Source organism: Podarcis gaigeae (assembly GCF_964106915.1).
Source record: "Podarcis gaigeae genome assembly, chromosome: 9".
In the NCBI taxonomy this organism is placed as follows: Eukaryota; Metazoa; Chordata; class Lepidosauria; order Squamata; family Lacertidae; genus Podarcis; species Podarcis gaigeae.
In genome coordinates, this window is record NC_139685.1 from 37,468,851 (window position 1) to 37,488,571 (window position 19,721).

General features: G+C 40.3%; 1 protein-coding gene across 4 annotated transcripts in view; it reads left to right on the forward strand.

The window, feature by feature from the left end:
• The window catches only part of FSTL5 (follistatin like 5), a 328,628-nt gene that overhangs the window by 38,382 nt on the left and 270,525 nt on the right, over positions 1-19,721 (forward strand). For all 4 annotated transcript variants that reach the window (XM_083755622.1, XM_083755624.1, XM_083755623.1 and 1 more), the window contains exon 2: positions 360-500. In XM_083755622.1, coding sequence (XP_083611748.1) covers positions 378-500 — 123 coding nt within the window. In that variant the 5' untranslated portion in view covers positions 360-377. The remainder of the gene's footprint in view (positions 1-359; positions 501-19,721) is intronic.

The window sequence follows — 19,721 nt, forward strand, 5'->3', positions numbered from 1 at the left end:
GGTTAGATGCTCTTATCTATTTTCTCTGTCCTTCAGTGTTTTAAAAAGAGCATTTCCTTTGCAGTGGATTCCTCTTATGTTTCTCGCCTTTCAAGATTTTATTGGTTTATTTTTTGCTGCTCATGTCAGGATATGGATGCTGAATGTTGATTAGAAAATATTGAGTACAGCCCAAACAGCTGTATTAGCTCCCAATTCCACCCACTCATATATCTGTATTAGGCCATGCTGGTTTTCTACTGTTTGTTGAAATCTATAAATTAAATTCAAACATTTTTTTAATATTTATGGAACTTTAACAAATCCATTATATCTCTGATTCATAACACTTTCCTTTCCTTTTTGTCTTGTTTGTTTAGGCAGAGGGTCTCGAAAAAATGCTTAGGTGGTGGACAATTGTTTCTTTCCTTGGAGGCATCTTACTGGGTGTGGAAGGATGGCCAGCAAAAGAAGGATATGACTTCAAAAGCTATCAGCCTCTTGTACGATTACGCCACAAGGTACTGGTGTTCTCTGCCAACACTGTTTGCTTTCTCGTTTAAAATTTTATCCCAAGGGCTGCATAATATTCACATGAATTCTCATAGAATTGTAGAGTTGGAAAGGACCCAAAAAGTCTAGTCCAAGCCATTGCAATGCAGGAATCACAGCTACAGAATCCATGATAGACACTATAAGGTTTACTTTCATCAGCATACTCTTTGGAGAAAAAAATCAAAAAATCATTCATTATATTTTGAAAGATTGCTAAGATCAGCAGAGGGGCTCTTTGTTCCACCACCCTCAGAGGTTCAGTGGTGATGGTCCAAGAAAGGGCATTCTTTGTGGTAACCCCCACCCCCAGGTGTGGGATTTGCTCCCCATGGGCATATATCAGGTGTCCTTGTTGTACAGCTTTTGTCATATGCTGAATATGGAGCCTTTTACTCTGGACATTGACAGCTGAGAGATGGCCTACCTTTATTCACTGAGTTAAATTGTTTAACAAGTATTAGTCTTATCTGATTTTAAAATGAATAATTTAAATGGTTTTACTGTAACCTACCCTTATGGTGAGGACGCGGGTGGCACTGTAGGTTAAACCACAGAGCCTAGGACTTGCCAAGCAGAAGGTCAGTTCGAATCCCCGCAACGGGGTGAGCTCCCGTTGCTTGGTCCCTACTCCTGCCAACCCAGCAGGTCAAAAGCACGTCAAAGTGCAAGTAGATAAATAGGTACTGCTCTAGCGGGAAGGTAAACGGTGTTTCCATGTGCTGCTCTGGTTCTCCAGAAGGAGCTTAGTCATGCTGGCCACATGACCCGGAAGCTGTATGCCGGCTCTCTCAACCAATAAAGCGAGATTAGTGCCACAACCCCAGTGTCGGCCATGACTGCACCTAATGGTCAGGAGTCCCTTTACCTTTACCTTTACCCTTATGGTGAAAGACAGCATAATAATATAATATAATATAATATAATATAATATAATATAATATAATATAATATAATATTAATAATTTTTTATTTATACCCCACCCTCCCCAGCCAAGGCCGGGCTCAGAGCGGCTTACAAGCAATAATAAAAACAAGATGAATGATTACAGCTTAAAAACAAAAATAAAATACAACATTAAAATAATGGAACATTAAAATATTAAAATGTAGCCTCATCGCAGGAGAAGGAAAAGAAAGAAAGAGGAGAAAAGAAAAAAAAGAGAGAGAGAGGGAGGGAATCAAATTGGCTCCAAGCCAAAGGCCAGGCGGAACAACTCTGTCTTACAGGCCCTGCGGAAAGAAATCAGATCCTGCAGGGCCCTGGTCTCATGAGGCAGAGCGTTCCACCAGGCCGGAGCCAGAGTTGAAAAGGCCCTGGCTCTGGTTGAAGCCAGTCTAACTTCTTTAGGGCCTGGGACCACTAGGGTGTTATTATTTATGGACCTTGAGGCTCTCTGTGGGGCATACCAGGAGAGGCGGTCCCGTAGGTACGAGGGTCCTAGGCCGTGAAGGGCTTTAAAGGTCAAAAGCAGCACCTTAAATCTGACCCTGTACTTCACCGGGAGCCAGTGCAGCTTGAAAAGCACTGGGTGAATATGCTCCCATGGCAGAGACCCCGTGAGGAGCCTCGCTGCAGCATTCTGTACCCGCTGGAGTTTCTGGGACAGCTTCAAGGGCAGCCCCGCATAGAGCGAATTACAGTAGTCAAGCCTGGAGATGACCGTCGCATGGATCACTGTGGCCAGGTCGGGGCGGGAAAGGTAAGGGACCAACTGCTTGATGCGGCAAAGGTGGAAAAATGTCGCCTTGGCTGTTGCTGTAACTTGCGCCTCCATGGAAAGGGAGGCATCAAGGATTACACCCAAACTCTTAACGGAAGGCAATGGCACTAATTGGGCCCCGCAAGAGAAGGGAGTTGGTCCCTCATCCCCATGCCATCCCGACCTAGCCATAGGACCTCTGTCTTAAAAGGATTTAGTTTCAATCGGCTCCCACGAAACCATCCAGCCACAGCTTCCAAGCATCTGGTCAGTGTGTTCGGGGCCGAGTCAGTGTGGCCATCCATCAGCAGATAGAGCTGAGTGTCATCAGCATATTGGTGACAGCCCAGCCCATAGCTCCGGATAATCTGGGCAAGGGGGCGCATAAAGATGTTAAAAAGCATCGGGGAGAGAATTGCGCCCTGCGGCACTCCACACACCAAGGAGTGGCGCGACGACATTTCCCTCCCTAATGCCACCCTCTGTCCCCGATCAGAGATAAAAGAGCACAACCAGTTACGGGCTATGCCCTGTATCCCCACGTCTGCAAGGCGGTGGTCCAGAAGATCATGATCGACCATGTCAAAGGCTGCTGACAAATCTAAAAGGATTAGCAGTCCTGACCCGCCTCGATCCAGTTGTCTACGGAGATCATCTGTTAGGGCAGCCAGAGCCGTCTCCGTCCCAAAACCAGGACGGGAACCAGACTGAAATGGATCTAATGCCGATGTTTCCTCCAGAAACCTACCAAGCTGTTCAGCAACCGCTCTCTCAATTACCTTACCCAGGTATGGAAGATTTGAAACTGGGCGGTAATTGGATAGGTCTAAGGGATCTAATGAAGTTTTTTTTAAGAGTGGACACACCACTGCTTCCTTCAATTCCCCTGGGAATGTCCCCGTGTCAAGGGACAAATTGATAATTTCAACCAGGGGGGTCCGCACAACATCTGGACACTCCCTAATCAGCCAAGACGGGCACGGATCAAGGAGGCAGGTGGTGGGCCTACCAACTTGGAGGAATCTATCCACATCAGTAATAATATAACATACTATAATATAATATAATATAATATTTATATTTTGACCTAGTTGGTTGATGATATAGCTTACAAAATACTATCCTACGCATTTGTTAAGTTATTCCCACTGTGGCCCTATTCCAAATGTCTGCCTTATCTGAAGTGTGCAATGTAATCACAGGGAAAAACCCAGGACTTACTGACATTAGATTAGCTTCCTCAAAGAGATTTGTTTGGGACCTACTTTACAGTTTTTTGGAAGTGCAGGTTAAGGTTCTTTTCATTTAGCCTGCTTTTAAAGATATAATCTGTCTTCTTTAGTATGGTTGCTAATGTTAGTGTTTATTGTACAGGGTTGGGGTTTAATTATTTTGTTATCTATACTGTTGTATACCTCCCTGGAATCTCTTTTGATGTAATGCAGTGTAGGAATGTTTTTAAATACACAAATCTTAAACACCACAGACACTGAGGTTTGGTGCTCAGAAGACCCAAGACTGGAGGGTGTTATGAATGAATTAATTTATTACGGTCATAGACCAGAAAAAACAACAACGATAGTTTACAAGGGGAGTAATGGTGTCAATTAAAAATTGTAAAATTATACATAAAAGCAATACACATATGCACACACACACACACACACACACACACACGCACACACACACTACAATGTATGTATAGACTTAAAAAATGAGGGGGCTTGTCCAGGGGTCAAGTCTTTTACTTTTTTACAGCTAATGCCCTCCGCTTGATCGCAGCCGCAGAAAATTTGGCCACTTTCAGTGTTACTTCTGGGTTTTTATCTCCTAGTAGGATTTTCAGCCGCTGAGATTCAGATCGACCTGGAAATTTCTGAACGATAGGGGAAATAAACAGTGACCTGATATCCCCATAGAGGTCGCAGTGTAGCAACACATGTGAAACCGTTTCCACCTCTTTCAGACCACATGGGCAGACTCGTTCAGCATAGGGTTTGCCCACGTATCTGCCCTTTAGTAAGGCAGATGGCAGTACATCAAATCTGGTAAGGGTAAACGCCCGCCTGTATTTTGCGATTTGTAAATCCAGCAAATATGGTGTTAGATTGAACCCTTTTCCATAATCTTGGATGGCTGGATATTTATCTATCTTGCTCATATGGTCCTGAAGCTCTACATCTCCTATTCGCTGGCTCACCATCCTTTTAGCCTTTTCAAAACCTGAGGCTATAAGTTCTTGTGGGGAAAGCCCCAGGCCCTTCAATTTTTCATAGAGCAACAATCTCCATTTAGACTGGAACGGGTCTAATAGAGTCAATGGAGCCACTCCCACTGGGAAAAATATGAGTTTTAGCCAGAAGTGAATCTTCAGGATCCATATCCTGGCATTGATAGGGAGTTGACCTACCTCCAGCCTAATGGCTGTGTTGGAAACACAGGTAGGTAACCCTAGTAGGGAGCGGTAAAATTTAGTTTGTACAGATTCCAGGGACTTGAGTTTTTGACAGTTAAATATCTGGGTGCCATACATCAGTTGTGGAAGTATTTTTGCGACAAAGACCTGGGAGGCAGCAGGAACATATTGACCTCCTTTTCTATAGAAGAATCTTATGATAGCTCTGGAAGATCTTTGCGCATTTGCCATGGAATTCTTAATCTGATGGCACCAGGATCCCTTCTCATCAAAGATTATTCCAAGATATCTAAAGGATGTTACTTGCTCAATAGGTTGGTTATTAATTTTCCATTTATGTTGGAGTTTTCTCTTGGAGAACACCATAATTTTTGATTTAGTGTAATTTATTATTAGGTGTTCAGCTTCACAATACTCTGTAAGAGCTCGTAAAAGTTTTCTTAGACCCACACAAGAGAAGGAAATAAGTGCCGCATCATCTGCGTACAAAAGGACTGGGATTGGTATATTATTTAGGTTTGGGGGATGAGTACTTGCATCCTCCATCTTTCTGACTAAGGAGTTTATGTAGAAGAGGGTGTTATGTCTCAGATCATGTAACTATTACATACCGCCCAATTGAATGGTACAGATACAGGAATTAAGTATGCAAGACTTGGGTGCGGGGGCCGTTTCTTTAAATAGTAAATTGTCCAGGTGGAGTTGTAAGGATACATTACCTTCCTTTTGTATTGCAAGCAGTAAATAAATAACAAGCACCAAGGCTGTAGTTCATTGCAGTTGAAAAATTGAGTGCAGAATATCATTCTCCCCCCCCCCCGCCCCACTTGTTGCTGAAGTGATGGTTGCTTTGCCCCATCCTTTATGGGTGAAGGCACATGGCTGGAGGATCCAAATTCAACAGGCTGTATCCTGAATCCATCTTATGTCTCTGGTTTGCCATCAAAATACTGATGAGAAGGCTGTAGTTATGTCGGATCTTCAAGCTCTGCACAGAGGAAGTACTGGAAAACATGACTTAGAAGGGAAGGTATCTTTACTGCCAGCTAACAGAACTGGATGTTTGTTGTTTCTAAAAGTTGCTACATTTTGACAAACCTGTGAAATCCAATTATAATTTTACTGATAAAAACTAGTATTAATGTACAAGAAATAAAGATAAGGGAAAGCTCCAAAACGTGGGTATTTCAAAATCAATTCCTGTATGGCTTCACGTACAGAGTATTCCTATAATAGTTTTGTGCAACGTTTGATATGCACTGTGATAATCTTTGCAATTTAATCTGCAACCATCAGTAATTTCATATTTTCATGTGTTTCAAGAGATAAATAATTTTTTTGCAGTGTTTATCACTTATAAGAAGAAAAGATCCTGCACATAGACCAAGCACTGAGACTTATAACTGTTTTGTTTGCTTCCTGATGCAAAGAAAGCGCACAATTATGGTCTGGCTGCTTGTAGTTCAATGGGCCATATGACTGGAAGAGAATCAAAGTAACACATTGTTTTTTAATTGGTATCTCCAGATTCTGATTTGACAGCAGCCAGGCTGATCCATAAAACTACGCTCCACTCTCTCTATGTGTGGTTTTGTTTTGTTTTTAAATTAAACTTATGTTATTTAAAAATGAAACTTCCAGTACTTCACCATTATGTTCATCTACAGTTTGAATATCAGGGTTTCTTCTCTTGTGTGGTTCCACGCATCCCTCATGTTTCTCTATGTGTGTGCTAAGTGCCTAACATGTAGATGTGCTTTTTGTGCTATGTGTGGTATAAGAAATAAGAGATTTGAGATTGGCACACATGAGCAATCTGCATTACCATTCTTGGGGTCAGAATGATGGTCAGTTCCACAGCAGACAAGCTGATTGACAGAGGCTGCAATCCAGAAAGTCCCTTTGAACTCAATGGAGATTACTTCTGAGTAGACATGGATAGGCTTACCCTATAAGGCTTCAGTCCCATGAATATGTATATGGAAATAAGCACCATTGAACAAGGTTTACAGCTTAGAAAGTGTACAATGGTGTCAATAGCTAACTTCATCATGAATCTACAGTGATTTTGTGGTTTACAGAGATACATTGACAAATTTATCTTTCTGTTTAAATTTAAGTTTTTTGGTTTTTTTAAAACATACATCTCATTGCTGATACTTCCTTTTTATACCAATTGGCAACATGCAATATTATAAGTGAGGAAAGACTGCATTGCACAATAACGTATCAATCTGCACCAAGCAGTGCTATTTTTCTAGGAAAAAAGAGGTGCTGGAACTTACCCTTGTTATCTTAGAATGGCAATGGCACCTACCTGAGAGGTGCCGGAACTGAGTTCTTGCGAGTTCTGGCTGAAAAAAAGCCCTGACACCAAGGATGAACAAAAGGTGGTTTGGGATTTAGTGGAAAATTTAGGCTGATATGTAGTAGATCAGAAATGGTTTCTGAATTTCAACTGCTTAACAAGTAGTTTCCTCACCTAAATAAGGTTATTGAAATAACGAAAGCTATCCAATAGTGGACTTCTATGCAAACAGACTGTGAGCTCTCATCTGTTCTGGTACTGAAACAATTCCTAGGCTCAGAATGTGGCCAAAGGCACCCTGTTCTTCACTTCAAATTGTATTTTAAGTTAATAGATACAACTTTAGCTTCCCCACCCACCCAGTGAATTGCCAGGGGCAGCCCCCCACCACCACTGATACTGAACTGTATTATTTATTAGGTTATATGAATGATGTTGCTCTCTGTGTGAAGAAAGAGAACTAAACTTTGTAGAGTACTCTAGATTTTATTCAGCTTCAAATATGTGCATGTCTTTTAAAAACCTTTTGAAAAAAATCAATAAACATCTTTTCTCTGTGCTAGAGAAACAAACAACCTTTTATGGGTAGACTTCTTTTCTTTTAACATCAGAATGAATGTCCCAGGAGGTAAGTCTCCCATTTTTCAAGCTAGATGATTTTGCCTCGATTCCCACCAGAATGAAACTAGATTATTTTTAGAAGTTTGTTTTTATTTGCAGATAAGTGTTTCAAGAGGCAAAAACGGGCCTCATGAGGGGCTCTCAGGCCCATGGTTAATAGTTGCTCAAACTCAACTATCACAGGAAAAGATAACCAGATAACTTTGAAATGGAATAAATTTATTTCATACTTTCGTACTTCATTTCATGTGCTCTTTCCTTCTTCAGTAGATTGTAGATGCAAGTGAAACACAGCAAAATCCTATGCATGCTAATCAGAACCAACCCCCATTTAATTCAATGGGATTTACTCTCAGGTATATTGGATTGCATTCAGAGGTTCAATGCAGTTACACTTCCTTATCTCTTAAACCAGGTGAAGAAATGTGGAGTGCTTCCCCCACTTCATCTCTTCCCTTCTCAGCCCTAACTATAGTCCTATGTAGATATTCATCTTCACAATTCCAGGTATCTCAGGAGGGAGAGCTGAGGTCCCATCGCTGCCATTAGCCCAATAGCCCTCATACATTAGAGCTGATCATCTGTTGTGAGGAGCCTCCCAGCACAATTTAGAAATCTAAACAACTGGGGCTTTAGATGGGCAGAAAAGCTTCCCTGCTGCAGAAATTTGCCATCTTCAATACTTGAAGGATTGCAGGGCCAGGAATGGTGGAGACAGCAGAGGAACTTTTCTCAGCCAAAATGTCTTCACCTGGTGGTTGAAGACCCTACATGGATGGGTGATGTGAATCTTGATGGAAGACCACAAATGGAAATATGATTTCCATAATCTGAGTGCTGTCATAGAAATGGCTTCTTTGGGGATTGCATTACATGTTTGTTGTTGTTTTTTACTCTACAGTTGCCGGGAATCTTAAGAAATTATTGAACAGGATATGTTCATTTTTTAGTCACCCTAGTTTAAAAGTATGAGAGTAACAAACTCTCTACGATAGCTTGTATAATTCATTTAATTGTCTGAGTACCTTCCTTTTTGCCTTTGTTCTCCTAATCAGTCAGTGTTACTGCTTCTACAGAATCTATTTAATTTTTATGTAGGCAGTATTATCAACCCTGATGGCACATCAGTTAAAATGATTTCTACAGAACATAGAAACTTCATCCTCTTGTTCATTACAGCAGTATAAAGCTTAATTGACTTATTGTCCAGATCTTTCAGAATGTAAAATAGTATGTCACAGAACTTTCTGAAAACTTTCTGCATTGAGTCTTCAAACTTTCTTTTAAACTTTGGCACACCTTTTCATTTCTTTATGGAAGATGAAAGTAAAGGGAGAAAATTATTCCTGGAATATTGCTTACCTGGCAGTTGCCCATCAACGTTTGCAGAACGGTCACTTTCAAGCATCATACTTTGTATGTTTAGTGTTATACATAGGTAGGTAGCCAGGTTGGTCTGCCGTAGTCGAAACAAAATAAAAAAATCCTTCCAGTCGCACCTTAGAGACCAGCTAAGTTTGTTATTGGTATGAGCTTTTGTGTGCATGCACACTTCTTCAGATAAACATGTATCTGAAGAAGTGTGCATGCACACGAAAGCTCATACCAATAACAATCTTAGCTGGTCTCTAAGGTGTGACTGGAAGGATTTTTTTTTTATTTCGCATTATACAGTCTCAATAAAAGACTGCAAAGAAGGATTCACTTCAGCTTTTCTGAACAGTGCATGTTGGAGTTGGGCTATTGTCCATCCTTCTGCCTGTCCCTTAGATAATTCCCCCCCCCCATGTTTATTTTCCTATTGTAAATTACTTTATTCTTTATCTCTAGAAAATAGAACCTCCACCCCACTCTTTCCAGTTGCTGTAACATTCCCTGGCAAAGATTCCTCTTCAATTCCCTTTCTTTCTTTCTTTCTTTCTTTCTTTCTTTTTTGGAAGTGAACACATAAGAATCTTTAGTTCTTCACAGAAATCATTCAGTGGCTTTTGTAACTTGCTTTGATCTCCCAGTGTCAATTCAATACTTCTTTGGGAGTGTATAATATCCCTCAGTATATACCAGATCCCTGAGCCTTAACTATTAACGGATGCAGAAATGTACATTAAACCCTGGATCACTTGGACCCCCACAACAAATAAGCATTTTCATGGTATGGTTTTCAAAAAACAGAAAACAACACACACACCCCAAAAAAACCAATCCAGTTGTAAAGTTTGATTGTTTGCTTTGTTTGGTTGCTGTTAATGTTCTGTTGTAAGTTTAGCTATTTTTATTCCCTGCTCCATAAACTCTCCCAGCCAGAACCAGCAGCTGGTCACTTCAATTCATGTGGGTTTTTAGTAGGAAAAGTAAACCCTGCTGACTACCTTGTTCAGAATAGCATCCCTGACATCTTGCTGGGAAATCAAATTTAACACCAAGTGCCTTTCAATAAGAAATGGGTATTGTTCTTGTAGGAGCTTGTAAAAATAATATTTTAAAAGAAACTCTTTCCTTTGACTGAGCAAACCATTCCATTTACTGTGTCTTTTTCTACTTGAACAATATTTCAGTGTGTAGGTGCAACAATAGAGCACTTTTCAGGAAACAATCCAGAAATGAGGTTCTTGTCTTAATCAGTCTCTTTCCCCACTTACTTCTTGATAGCTAGCTTTTATGAAACGAAGGAAACAGCTTTATCTTGGGCAACAACTCCTACATAGAATCCTATCTTTATCTCACTCTTGAATATTGCAATTTGTTACAGGTTGTCAAAGTGGTCTGATTCAAAACCAAACAACTCTGGGTGCAATCCTAACTTCCTAATGTTGATGTCTGGGTGGGGGCGGGGCCCTGCAGTATAGGACCCAAGCTCCACCATGCAGTAACAAGCTACTGCCAATGTTTTGATGGCAGGCATAGTCTGCAGAAAGCCATGAAACAGGTTGTTTGGGGGCAAAGAGCTGGAGGCTTTGGATCATACATTTTACGACCTTTCTTCATAGTAAAGTGTTAGAACATTGTTGGACAACATGTTGATATAACCCTTTTACATGATCCAAAACCCTGCAGATTCCCAGGAGGCCCAATCCTTTGACATTTCAGGTGCACCAGACTGGAGCTGTTGCGGGGCGAGAGGGGAATCAAAGGGGGGAGGGGAGCTCTTGTCCAGACCAGCAAGAACCAACAGAATAAGAATTATAGAGTCGGAAAGCACCACAAGGGTCATCTAGTCCAAACCCCTGCAATGCAGGACTCTTTTGCCCAACATGGGGCTTGAACTCAGAACTAAGAGTCTAATGCTCTACCAACTGAGCTATCCTTGAGTGTGATGATGGTTCCACCACTCTGATTCTCCTTGGTTATTTTCCTCATCAAGTTCCTTAGCTATATGCATGCCACTGGCTGAGACTGTTTTCAGCTTGTTCATGTTTTATAATAAGTAGGAAACTTCCTGCAAACCAAGTTTGACCATATTTTTGAGCTTAGAAGTGTTCATCTCAACCCAACTTCAATCACTTCTGCCTTTACCTTCAAAAAAACATTTGTTGGGGAGAAGAGGCATCAAAGAAGATCATAAAGCACCCTTTCATAAAGAAAACAAAACCAAGAACGTATGCTGTTTAAAGGCAGTATAGTGCATAGTCATTTTATTTTGTCATTTGCACAAAATGAAATTGTTGTGGAGTACAATGGGTTATAATGAGCATCAGTGGTCTGTTTTCATAAACAATTGTAACCCAGCCCTTTGAGTGTAGCATTGTAGGCCACCATCTGAGAATGTTCATGGTTTACACATATCTTAGCTAGAAACCTATGTATGAACCAAGTTTGGCCATATTTTTGAAGTCAGAATTGTGTATATCAAACAAACTTCAAACACTTTGACTTTCTGTTTCAAAAATAGTTGAGCTTTTTTGGGGGGAGCGAAGGTGGGGGAAAAGACTGCTGAAGGCACCAAGGAACATAATAAAACCTACTTTCAAAAAGAAAAGAAAAATGAGAATTTGTGAAGGCTTTTTTGGTTTGAAAAACAGAATATAAATTCCGACATAGATATAAATTACATACCAGTGAACGTTTCACTGCAGAGTTTACACAGATGTAGACCCACAAGGTCTTCTGGGACAAGGGCAGCAGCAAAGTAGTACACAACACCCTCAAATCAGTAGAGCAGGAGTCTCTTAATCTTAGGATCATGGGCAAAAGATTCCTGCATTGCAGGGGGTTGGACTAGATGACCCTTGTGACCCTTCAAACTCATGCTTTGATTCTAAGTTTCAGCCACTTACCATTTACAGCTTGCTTCCTATACACAAAAAGCACATGGAACAAGATAACCCAAGAAAATGAAATGAATTGTGGGGTCTGCTTTTCAGGTGGCCTGTTGGCTAGGAGTGCCTTTTGCCAACTTTGTTGGTAAGATAGCTAAGGCCCTTCCTGGACTGACATAGCTTGAGCACAGTTGTCCATAAATCAGTAACCTCATGGCTGGATTGCTACAATGCTCTGTGTGGGGGCTGGGGCCTGCATTTGGGGTTGGGTGGAGGCTGAAGTGGATTCAGAATGCTGTGGATCGCTCGCTTGTGGAGGCCAACTACCACCGAACTATGACACATTGCTTTCAGAATTTGCTCTGGCTGCTGATATTATGCCAGGTTCAACTTGTTGATGCTGATATATAAGGTCCTGAGCTGTACAAGGCCTTTTGAGAGACCACCTTATCCCTTATTTACCTAGAAGGCCACTGCAATCTGTGGGAGAACCCAAAGATCTCAGAAGCATGTTCCACAGTAACTCAAAGCAGGGCTTTCAGTGTGGCTGCCCTTGTTCTGTAGTATAGCTTTCCTATTAAGACATGACAGATTCTCACTATCTGTACTTCCTGGAAACCATTGAAGACATTTTTGTTCCAATGTGCTTTTTTAGGTGGATGAATTGGTCTTTGCCATGGGTGTTGATTTTGTATTGATTATCTATCTATATCTATATCTATATCATCTATATCTATATCTATATCATCTATATATCTATATCTATATCTATATCATCTATATCTATATCATCTATATGTCTCTGCCCTTTTTGTGAATTGTGCTATCTTTATTGTGCATCACCTTAATATGCTTATTCAGAAAGTGATTAATAAATTAACAATAATAAAATAATCATACCATAGAGAAATTTAGCACTTCAGCCAAGAGTATTTTTCCATGCCTTAAGACAATGCACATTTAGATGAACAGATCATTGCTGAATCCACAGTGGATAGTATGACCTAGCCACTTCTGTAATGTGGTAGCTGTATAAATTTAGGGTTGGTTTAAAAGAAAAACCATACAAATTGATGGATTTCAGTTTAACAATTCTTGGACAACTGATTATATAAAAGGGATCAAAGTTATTGACTTTAAGCAGTGGTTCCAAAATGTATGTAGACTGGGAGGGGGAAATTAAAATTATTCTTGCTGATGCAATTTTAATCCTCACAGCTATGGATTTGGTACACTATGTTAATCAAGTATAATGATAATAAATTATTGATATAATTGTTGATATCAAAATAAGCATAATGGTGTGTTAGCTGTTAATTTAAGCTGATAATTACAGTTTTTACACCTGAATTCATGCTCCCTATTTATTAAAACAAAGTAATAACAAAAAACATGGAAATAAAATCTGTGTGTGCCCATGCAATCGAAGAAAGAAGAATTAATGTCATACCAGTGGATATGCTGTAGAAAAATGACCCATAATGAAGGTGGTAATTTTTATAAATAAATCTTGGCATTTGTCAATGCTTTAAATGCCTCTATAAATCTTTCTGTCACAATGGTACATTATTGCTGCAGTATAAAACATGTATTTCCAGTCCTAGACATAAAACTGAGTTATATAAACTTACTCTTGAATTCATGCATTTTTTAAAAAAGAACTTCTTTCTGGATCAATATTGTGGGGTCATCTTAAGAGTTGTTTGACTTTGGAATTCAAATTAAAATTGACATTTTAAGCAAGCAAGCAAACAAACAAACAAACAAACCCTATCTATACTTTAATGTAAGTTTTTGCTGAATGGTAACTATTGGGAGGGGACTAGGAAGGCGTTAGTCTGTACTCATTTACCTTTGTGCAAGTCCTGCAGTCATAAAACTGCTAGCACATTTGCAAAGTTAAGGGTCCAGTGTGGTTTCAAATTGGATGGGGAACCTCATGTTGAGATTCCTGCATTGCAGGGATTGGACTAGATGACCCTTGGCGTCCATTCCAACTCTCCAATTTGATTATTCTATTAACTCATTGGGACTTATTTCTGATTAGATATGTATAGTGTTGCACTAGTTAACTAGGTAAAAAGTTAAATCAACCACACTCGTACCTTGGAAGTCAAATGAAATCCATTCCGGAAGTCCCTTCGACTTCCAAAATGTTCGGAAACCAAAGTGCAGCTTCTGATTGGCTGCAGGAAGCTGTGGAAGCCCCGTCGGATGGTCGGGTTCCAAGGAACGTTCGGAAACTGGGACCCAAGGTACAACTGTACTACATGAATCTCACTGCAATTGAAATGACTCCTCCAGAGTAAATGATAAGCTAGTCAATATTATCCAGTGTATCTAGGAGTGATTATGGTAAAGATAGTGATTTACTACTGATGTAGTATCCTACAGGATAATGTTGTGTTCCAGAGAATCAAAAAGGGTATTGGATGGCCACAACATAGATTATACTAGGGAGTGCAAATTTCATCTATAAATTCTAGTTTTGTAACATGGGAGACTTGGGACAGCTAGCGAAAGAAGAATGACATGTGCCAAGTGTCAATAGAGCAGGTGCCAATTGTTTGGATTGTCTGCTGTAAATTCAGAATATGTTTCATTTTTATCATGTTGTGTGTTTACTCTCTGATCCGAGTGCTGGTGGAGCTGTTCAAAACAGAAGAGAAAACATACAGCAAACTATACTCATGGGTTCAATTTGGAGGGGTTAAAAACTGCAAGGCAAGTTTCCAAGGCACCAGAAAATTCCCAATGCACAAATTAAACAGAGAATGGGGGGGGGGGGGAGTACATGACAGAGGATCAACAAAACAAAGACATCATTGAAAACCATGTGAGTGTGTCGGGAATCTAAAAATCAATACAGTCTTAATCACTGCAGGAAGTGCAGCAGGTGTGACATACTCTGGGATTCTCTGGAAAAGACATGAACATGATGATAAAATAGATAAGAAATACTCAAGTGGATATGATTTATTTACCATGCATGGATCCTGCCCATCCTCAAGGAGCTTGCTTGATTTTATCCACAACATTCTTGGTAGGTTAAGCGGAGAATCAATCATTCAAAGCAACTGGGTTATTATTGCAAGACTGAATCATCTCTGCAAATTAATCTAAGATTGCCTCCATAGTAAAAAAAAGCAAAGTTTGTGTAAGCAGTTCACATGTTTAAAGGAACACATTCTTTACAGCTACATGCATTTTTGCAACTTATGACATTGCTTGCAATAAAGTTTGTTCTCCAGTTTCTGCGTGGCAACAGCAAATCTTTCAGTTCTTAACGTAATCTATTTCTCTCAGATAGACGGTGAAATGTTTTAGCTTAGTTGTCAAAATCAGCCAAACTCTCAAACAATAATTTAGTTGATTTCCTCCTGGGTTCAATATAACTCTAAAAATTGCAATAAAACACATAATGGAAACATTCTCAATCTCAATGACACATGCTCCACAAATATAAATATATTTGTCTAAAGCATATTTCAAGATGGTCCCTCAATACAGCATATGCAGTGGTGCTGTTTTTCCCTGTTTTTCACTATTTCCCCTTCATACTGCTGCCCTCTGTGCCATATCCCATCCTACTCCATCAGAGCTCCAGCTCTCAAGAACAGTAGGATGCCTAGCCTTGCATGAGAGGAGGTGGTTTCTGCTAGCTGCAAGTTGCTATTGGATGCAGCTAACTGAGCATGATAGTTTAGAATCTGTGTGAAAAGGATCTTCTGCAACAGGACAATGGGTACTAAGTCATAGAATCATACAATTGTAGAGCTGGAAAGGACGCTGAGAAACATCAGTCCAACCCCCTGCAATGGAGGAATATGTAACTGTCCTAATGGGGATCAAACCTGCAACCTTGGCATTATCAGCACCACACTCTCACCAACTGAGCTACCCACCCACCCAAGTAGATTTCAAGAGTGTTGAATGTAATGGAAGAAATAAAGTATATAACTCTTAATAGGATCCAGTGTGGTGTAGTGGTTAGGAGTGGTAGACTCGTAATCTGGTGAACCGGGTTCGCGTCTCTGCTCCTCCACATGCAGCTGCTGGGTGACCTTGGGCCAGTCACACTTCTTTAAAGTCTCTCAGCCCCACTCACCTCACAGAGTGTTTATTGTGGGGGAGGAAGGGAAAGGAAAGTGTTAGCCACTTTGAGACTCCTTCGGGTAGTGATAAAGCGGGATATCAAATCCAAACTCCTCCTCCTTCTCCTCCTCCTCTTCTTCTTCTTCTTCTTCTTGACATGTCCAGTTGCTTATGACTTGAATTTGGAAACATTGCCATTCATTTTGAGAAGCTTATGATAATATGTTTTAGTTTAGGCTGCTAGGGAGTGCCACACTTGAGGCTAGGCGGTGATCTTTATTGGATAAGCAGCAGTTGGAACTAAAGTTTTCCACAACCAAATTCAACGTGTTGCCCAGTGCAAAACACCGACAATGGATTTTTATCACATTGGCAAGCCAATCTTACAGTGTAAGAGTTGTAATGTATCAGTTGAAGTGGTTATCTTAGGAATATAGGGTAGACTTGTCCAGCTCCTTTCTATTTGCCTTTTGAAAGACCAAACTCCCATTGCCAATGTAAATTGCTGACATTTTATACCAGTTTTAGGGAGAGAAGTACTTTTCAAGAGTCCTTAAGGTGTGTTGCAAGAAGTTATTATTAAGAAGATTACACAACACAAGGACGTTCTTGCAATGCTGATATAAAAGGACTATGCATCCACTGTTGTAACAGCACAGCGAATGGAGCTAAATAAATGAGGTGTCCATTGGCATTGAGACCCCAGTATATCTGGTGCAGGCAGAAAGTTTAGCTTGCAATTCACAGCATGTGGATTGAGAGATTCAAAGCTTGCTTAACATAAAAGCACATAAGATCAGGCTATTAGCATGGCAAAAATATTAGATACATATTGGCTTCCTGATGGTGGTGAACCTAAAAAGTGTCAATTTGAGGTTAAGGGAAAGAGAAAGAGACAAAGCAGATGGTGCAGGGTACAGAATTGTTACCCTCTACATACTGGGAGGTGTATTCAAGTTTAAAACTCTTTAGTAATAAATTATAAATTTAATTTTAATATAAAGTAAACCTGAATGTCTTGCAATCCTGAAAACATATGCACTTCCATGAGAGGTTGTTCAATCCTGGCCATGTAGCTACAGCGTTTTTTTTCTTACAAACTAGTGGGGCCGTACAAGGTACCCCAGTTTGCTTTGGTAGGTTGAATTAGACTCTGTTTTAGACCAAAGTAATCCAGACTCAGACGCGGGTGGCGCCATGGGTAAAACCTCAGTGCCTAGGGCTTTCCGATCGCATGGTCGGGGGTTTGAATCCCCGCGGCAGGGTGAGCTCCCGTCTTTCGGTCCCAGCTCCTGCCCACCTAGCAGTTCGAAAGCACCCCTAAGTTCAAGTAGATAAATAGGTACCGCTTTATAGCGGGAAGGTAAACGGTGTTTCCGTGTGCTGCGCTGGTGCTGGCTCGCCAGAGCAGCTTCGTCACACTGGCCACGTGACCCGGAAGTGTCTCCAGACAGCGCTGGCCCCCGGCTTCTTAAGTGAGATGGTAGCACAACCCTAGAGTCGGACACAACTGGCCTGTATGGGCAGGGGTACCTTTACCTTTTTTTAATCCAGACTCACTCCAACTAGTTCTGGATGCAGGATCTGAATTGTGATTTGGAAATGAGGGTCTTTGGCACACCCATTCACTTGCATTGGACTTTAGTGATAAGGTAGCCCTTCCAGGTGAGACTAATCCTACAAAATTTGATTTCTGCTAGTTTCTTTTGTCTAGTCACCTTGGAAGCCTGTACAGTCTGTTGAGTGTTCAATCCCACCAATTCTCATGTTCCCATTTGACCTGTTCCATGATGATGGAAAAAACAAACAAAAACAAATTGATTGAAAGGTGCACCTCCATCTTCCAGGTAGCTAAGTCAAAGAAAGACAGACAGCCTAGCTGCTTGTGAAGGAACACCCTGCAAAATGGACACACACATCCCGCTTTCAGTCAGGAGAAAGGGAGATGCTGTGTCTGCTCTCTCCCAGCCACAAGTTTTATTGAACATTAGCCCCACCTCTCAAACTTATTTGGGACTGGGTCTGAGGCAGGTGATCCTTGGACTGGCCAAGGGAAAGTGGGCCTGATGGCACCCCCCAGATTGGAGCCGTGGGATGGATTGAGGGAGCTGTGCACAGCTCCACTGAAAAGCAGCTAGGTGGGCAGGGAAAGGGTGGCAGAGGTTAGCAGGCACTAGAATTCAAGAGCGTTAGTGAGGTTCTAGCTCTGGATTAGAAACAAGAGCTTTTAGTGAGCGAAATCTAGCCTCCCACCCCCTTGGCATCCTTCTTATATGGAGTTGGAATTTATAATTGTAACACTTTGGGGACAGACTGTCTGGCTTTCTTACAGAGTGTTTTGAGCTTAACTGCTCTGTATCACTCCAGGTTGACGCAACTTGCTCTGGACTGGCTCTTATTTAGCCCAATTTGATTTAGCCTGAATTGGTTGCACAGCCTTAGTATTTAAAATGCAGGCTTCACACATAAAATAAATTTGAAAGGCTCAGACTTAATAAAAAGATACCATCTTAATTTTGTATTCGAGTTTTTGAAATGTCACACAGTGGGCAGTATAATACTGTAATATAATCTCTCATCAAATCTTCTATTTGAATGTGCCTTTGTCCTGTTAAGATTTTATTCAGCACTTCACCAAAGGAGAGAGACAAATTATTAATATTTATAGCACATCCACCTTTTTTCCTATACAACTACACCACTACCTTATCTGCCCTTTTAAAAGGAATAGTGTAAATAACAATTTGCCCCTAGAAAATTTTGAAGTTCCTTCTTTGTTAATCAATGCAGGTGGGAAGACGTATGATTCCTTTATTCCATTTTTCCCCCAAGAAGCAGCTCCAGCATACATGAGACCATAATTGCTAATGAAGATTAGATATAGTTGGATTTTATTGTCTAATTCTTGTCCTTGTCTGAGATTTATTATGTCAAGTTCTTTTTTTAAAAAAAAGATGCTATTGTTATTGTTATTGTTATTGCAGAGAGCTATGAACAATTTGTTACATTTGACTTGATAAGATCTGGCAGTTCCCAGCAGAAGCAGAGAGAAAAAGGAAGCACAAATTATGTGACTTAAAAGGAAAAAAATCACACTAAAATGCTATTTCTGAGAGAAGGGTTTTAGGGAAATAAGTAACATTAATAATTTTGTAGCTATTAGCTACACAGTGGGAATTGTGTGGATGCCAAATTGTACCTGTGTGTGCAGGGGGGTAGGAGTATAAATTATGTGTAATTTGGAAAACAGTATTTTTTCCTCAGAGACTATTGAAATATCTTTTAATAAGTTTCATTTTGGGGGAGTGGAGGTGGTAAACCACAGCCCAATCCTATGCATGTTTGCTCTGAAATAAATTCCACGGAATTTATTGGATGAGATCCTGTGCATGCTTACATGGGAGCAAGCCTGGGGTAGATTAATTTTATTTATTAAAAAGAGGACAATGTAGGCTTTTAGGACTGTGTCCTCACAAGATGTCTTCCAATATATGAAATACAATGCATCATGGAAGTAAAAACCCATCAAAAGTTCATTAAATGTCATTTTATGAAAATACACAGCATAAAACTATAGTAGAGCCTGACAGCACTTAATAATAATAATAATAATAATAATAATAATAATAATAATAATAATAATAACAACCCAGCAACAGAACCTTGGAAATAGCTCCAGTTACAGATAGGTAGCCGTGTTGGTCTGCCATAGTCAAAACAAAAAAAATTCCTTCCAGTAGCACCTTAAAGACCAACTAAGTTAGTTCTTGGTATGAGCTTTCGTGTGCATG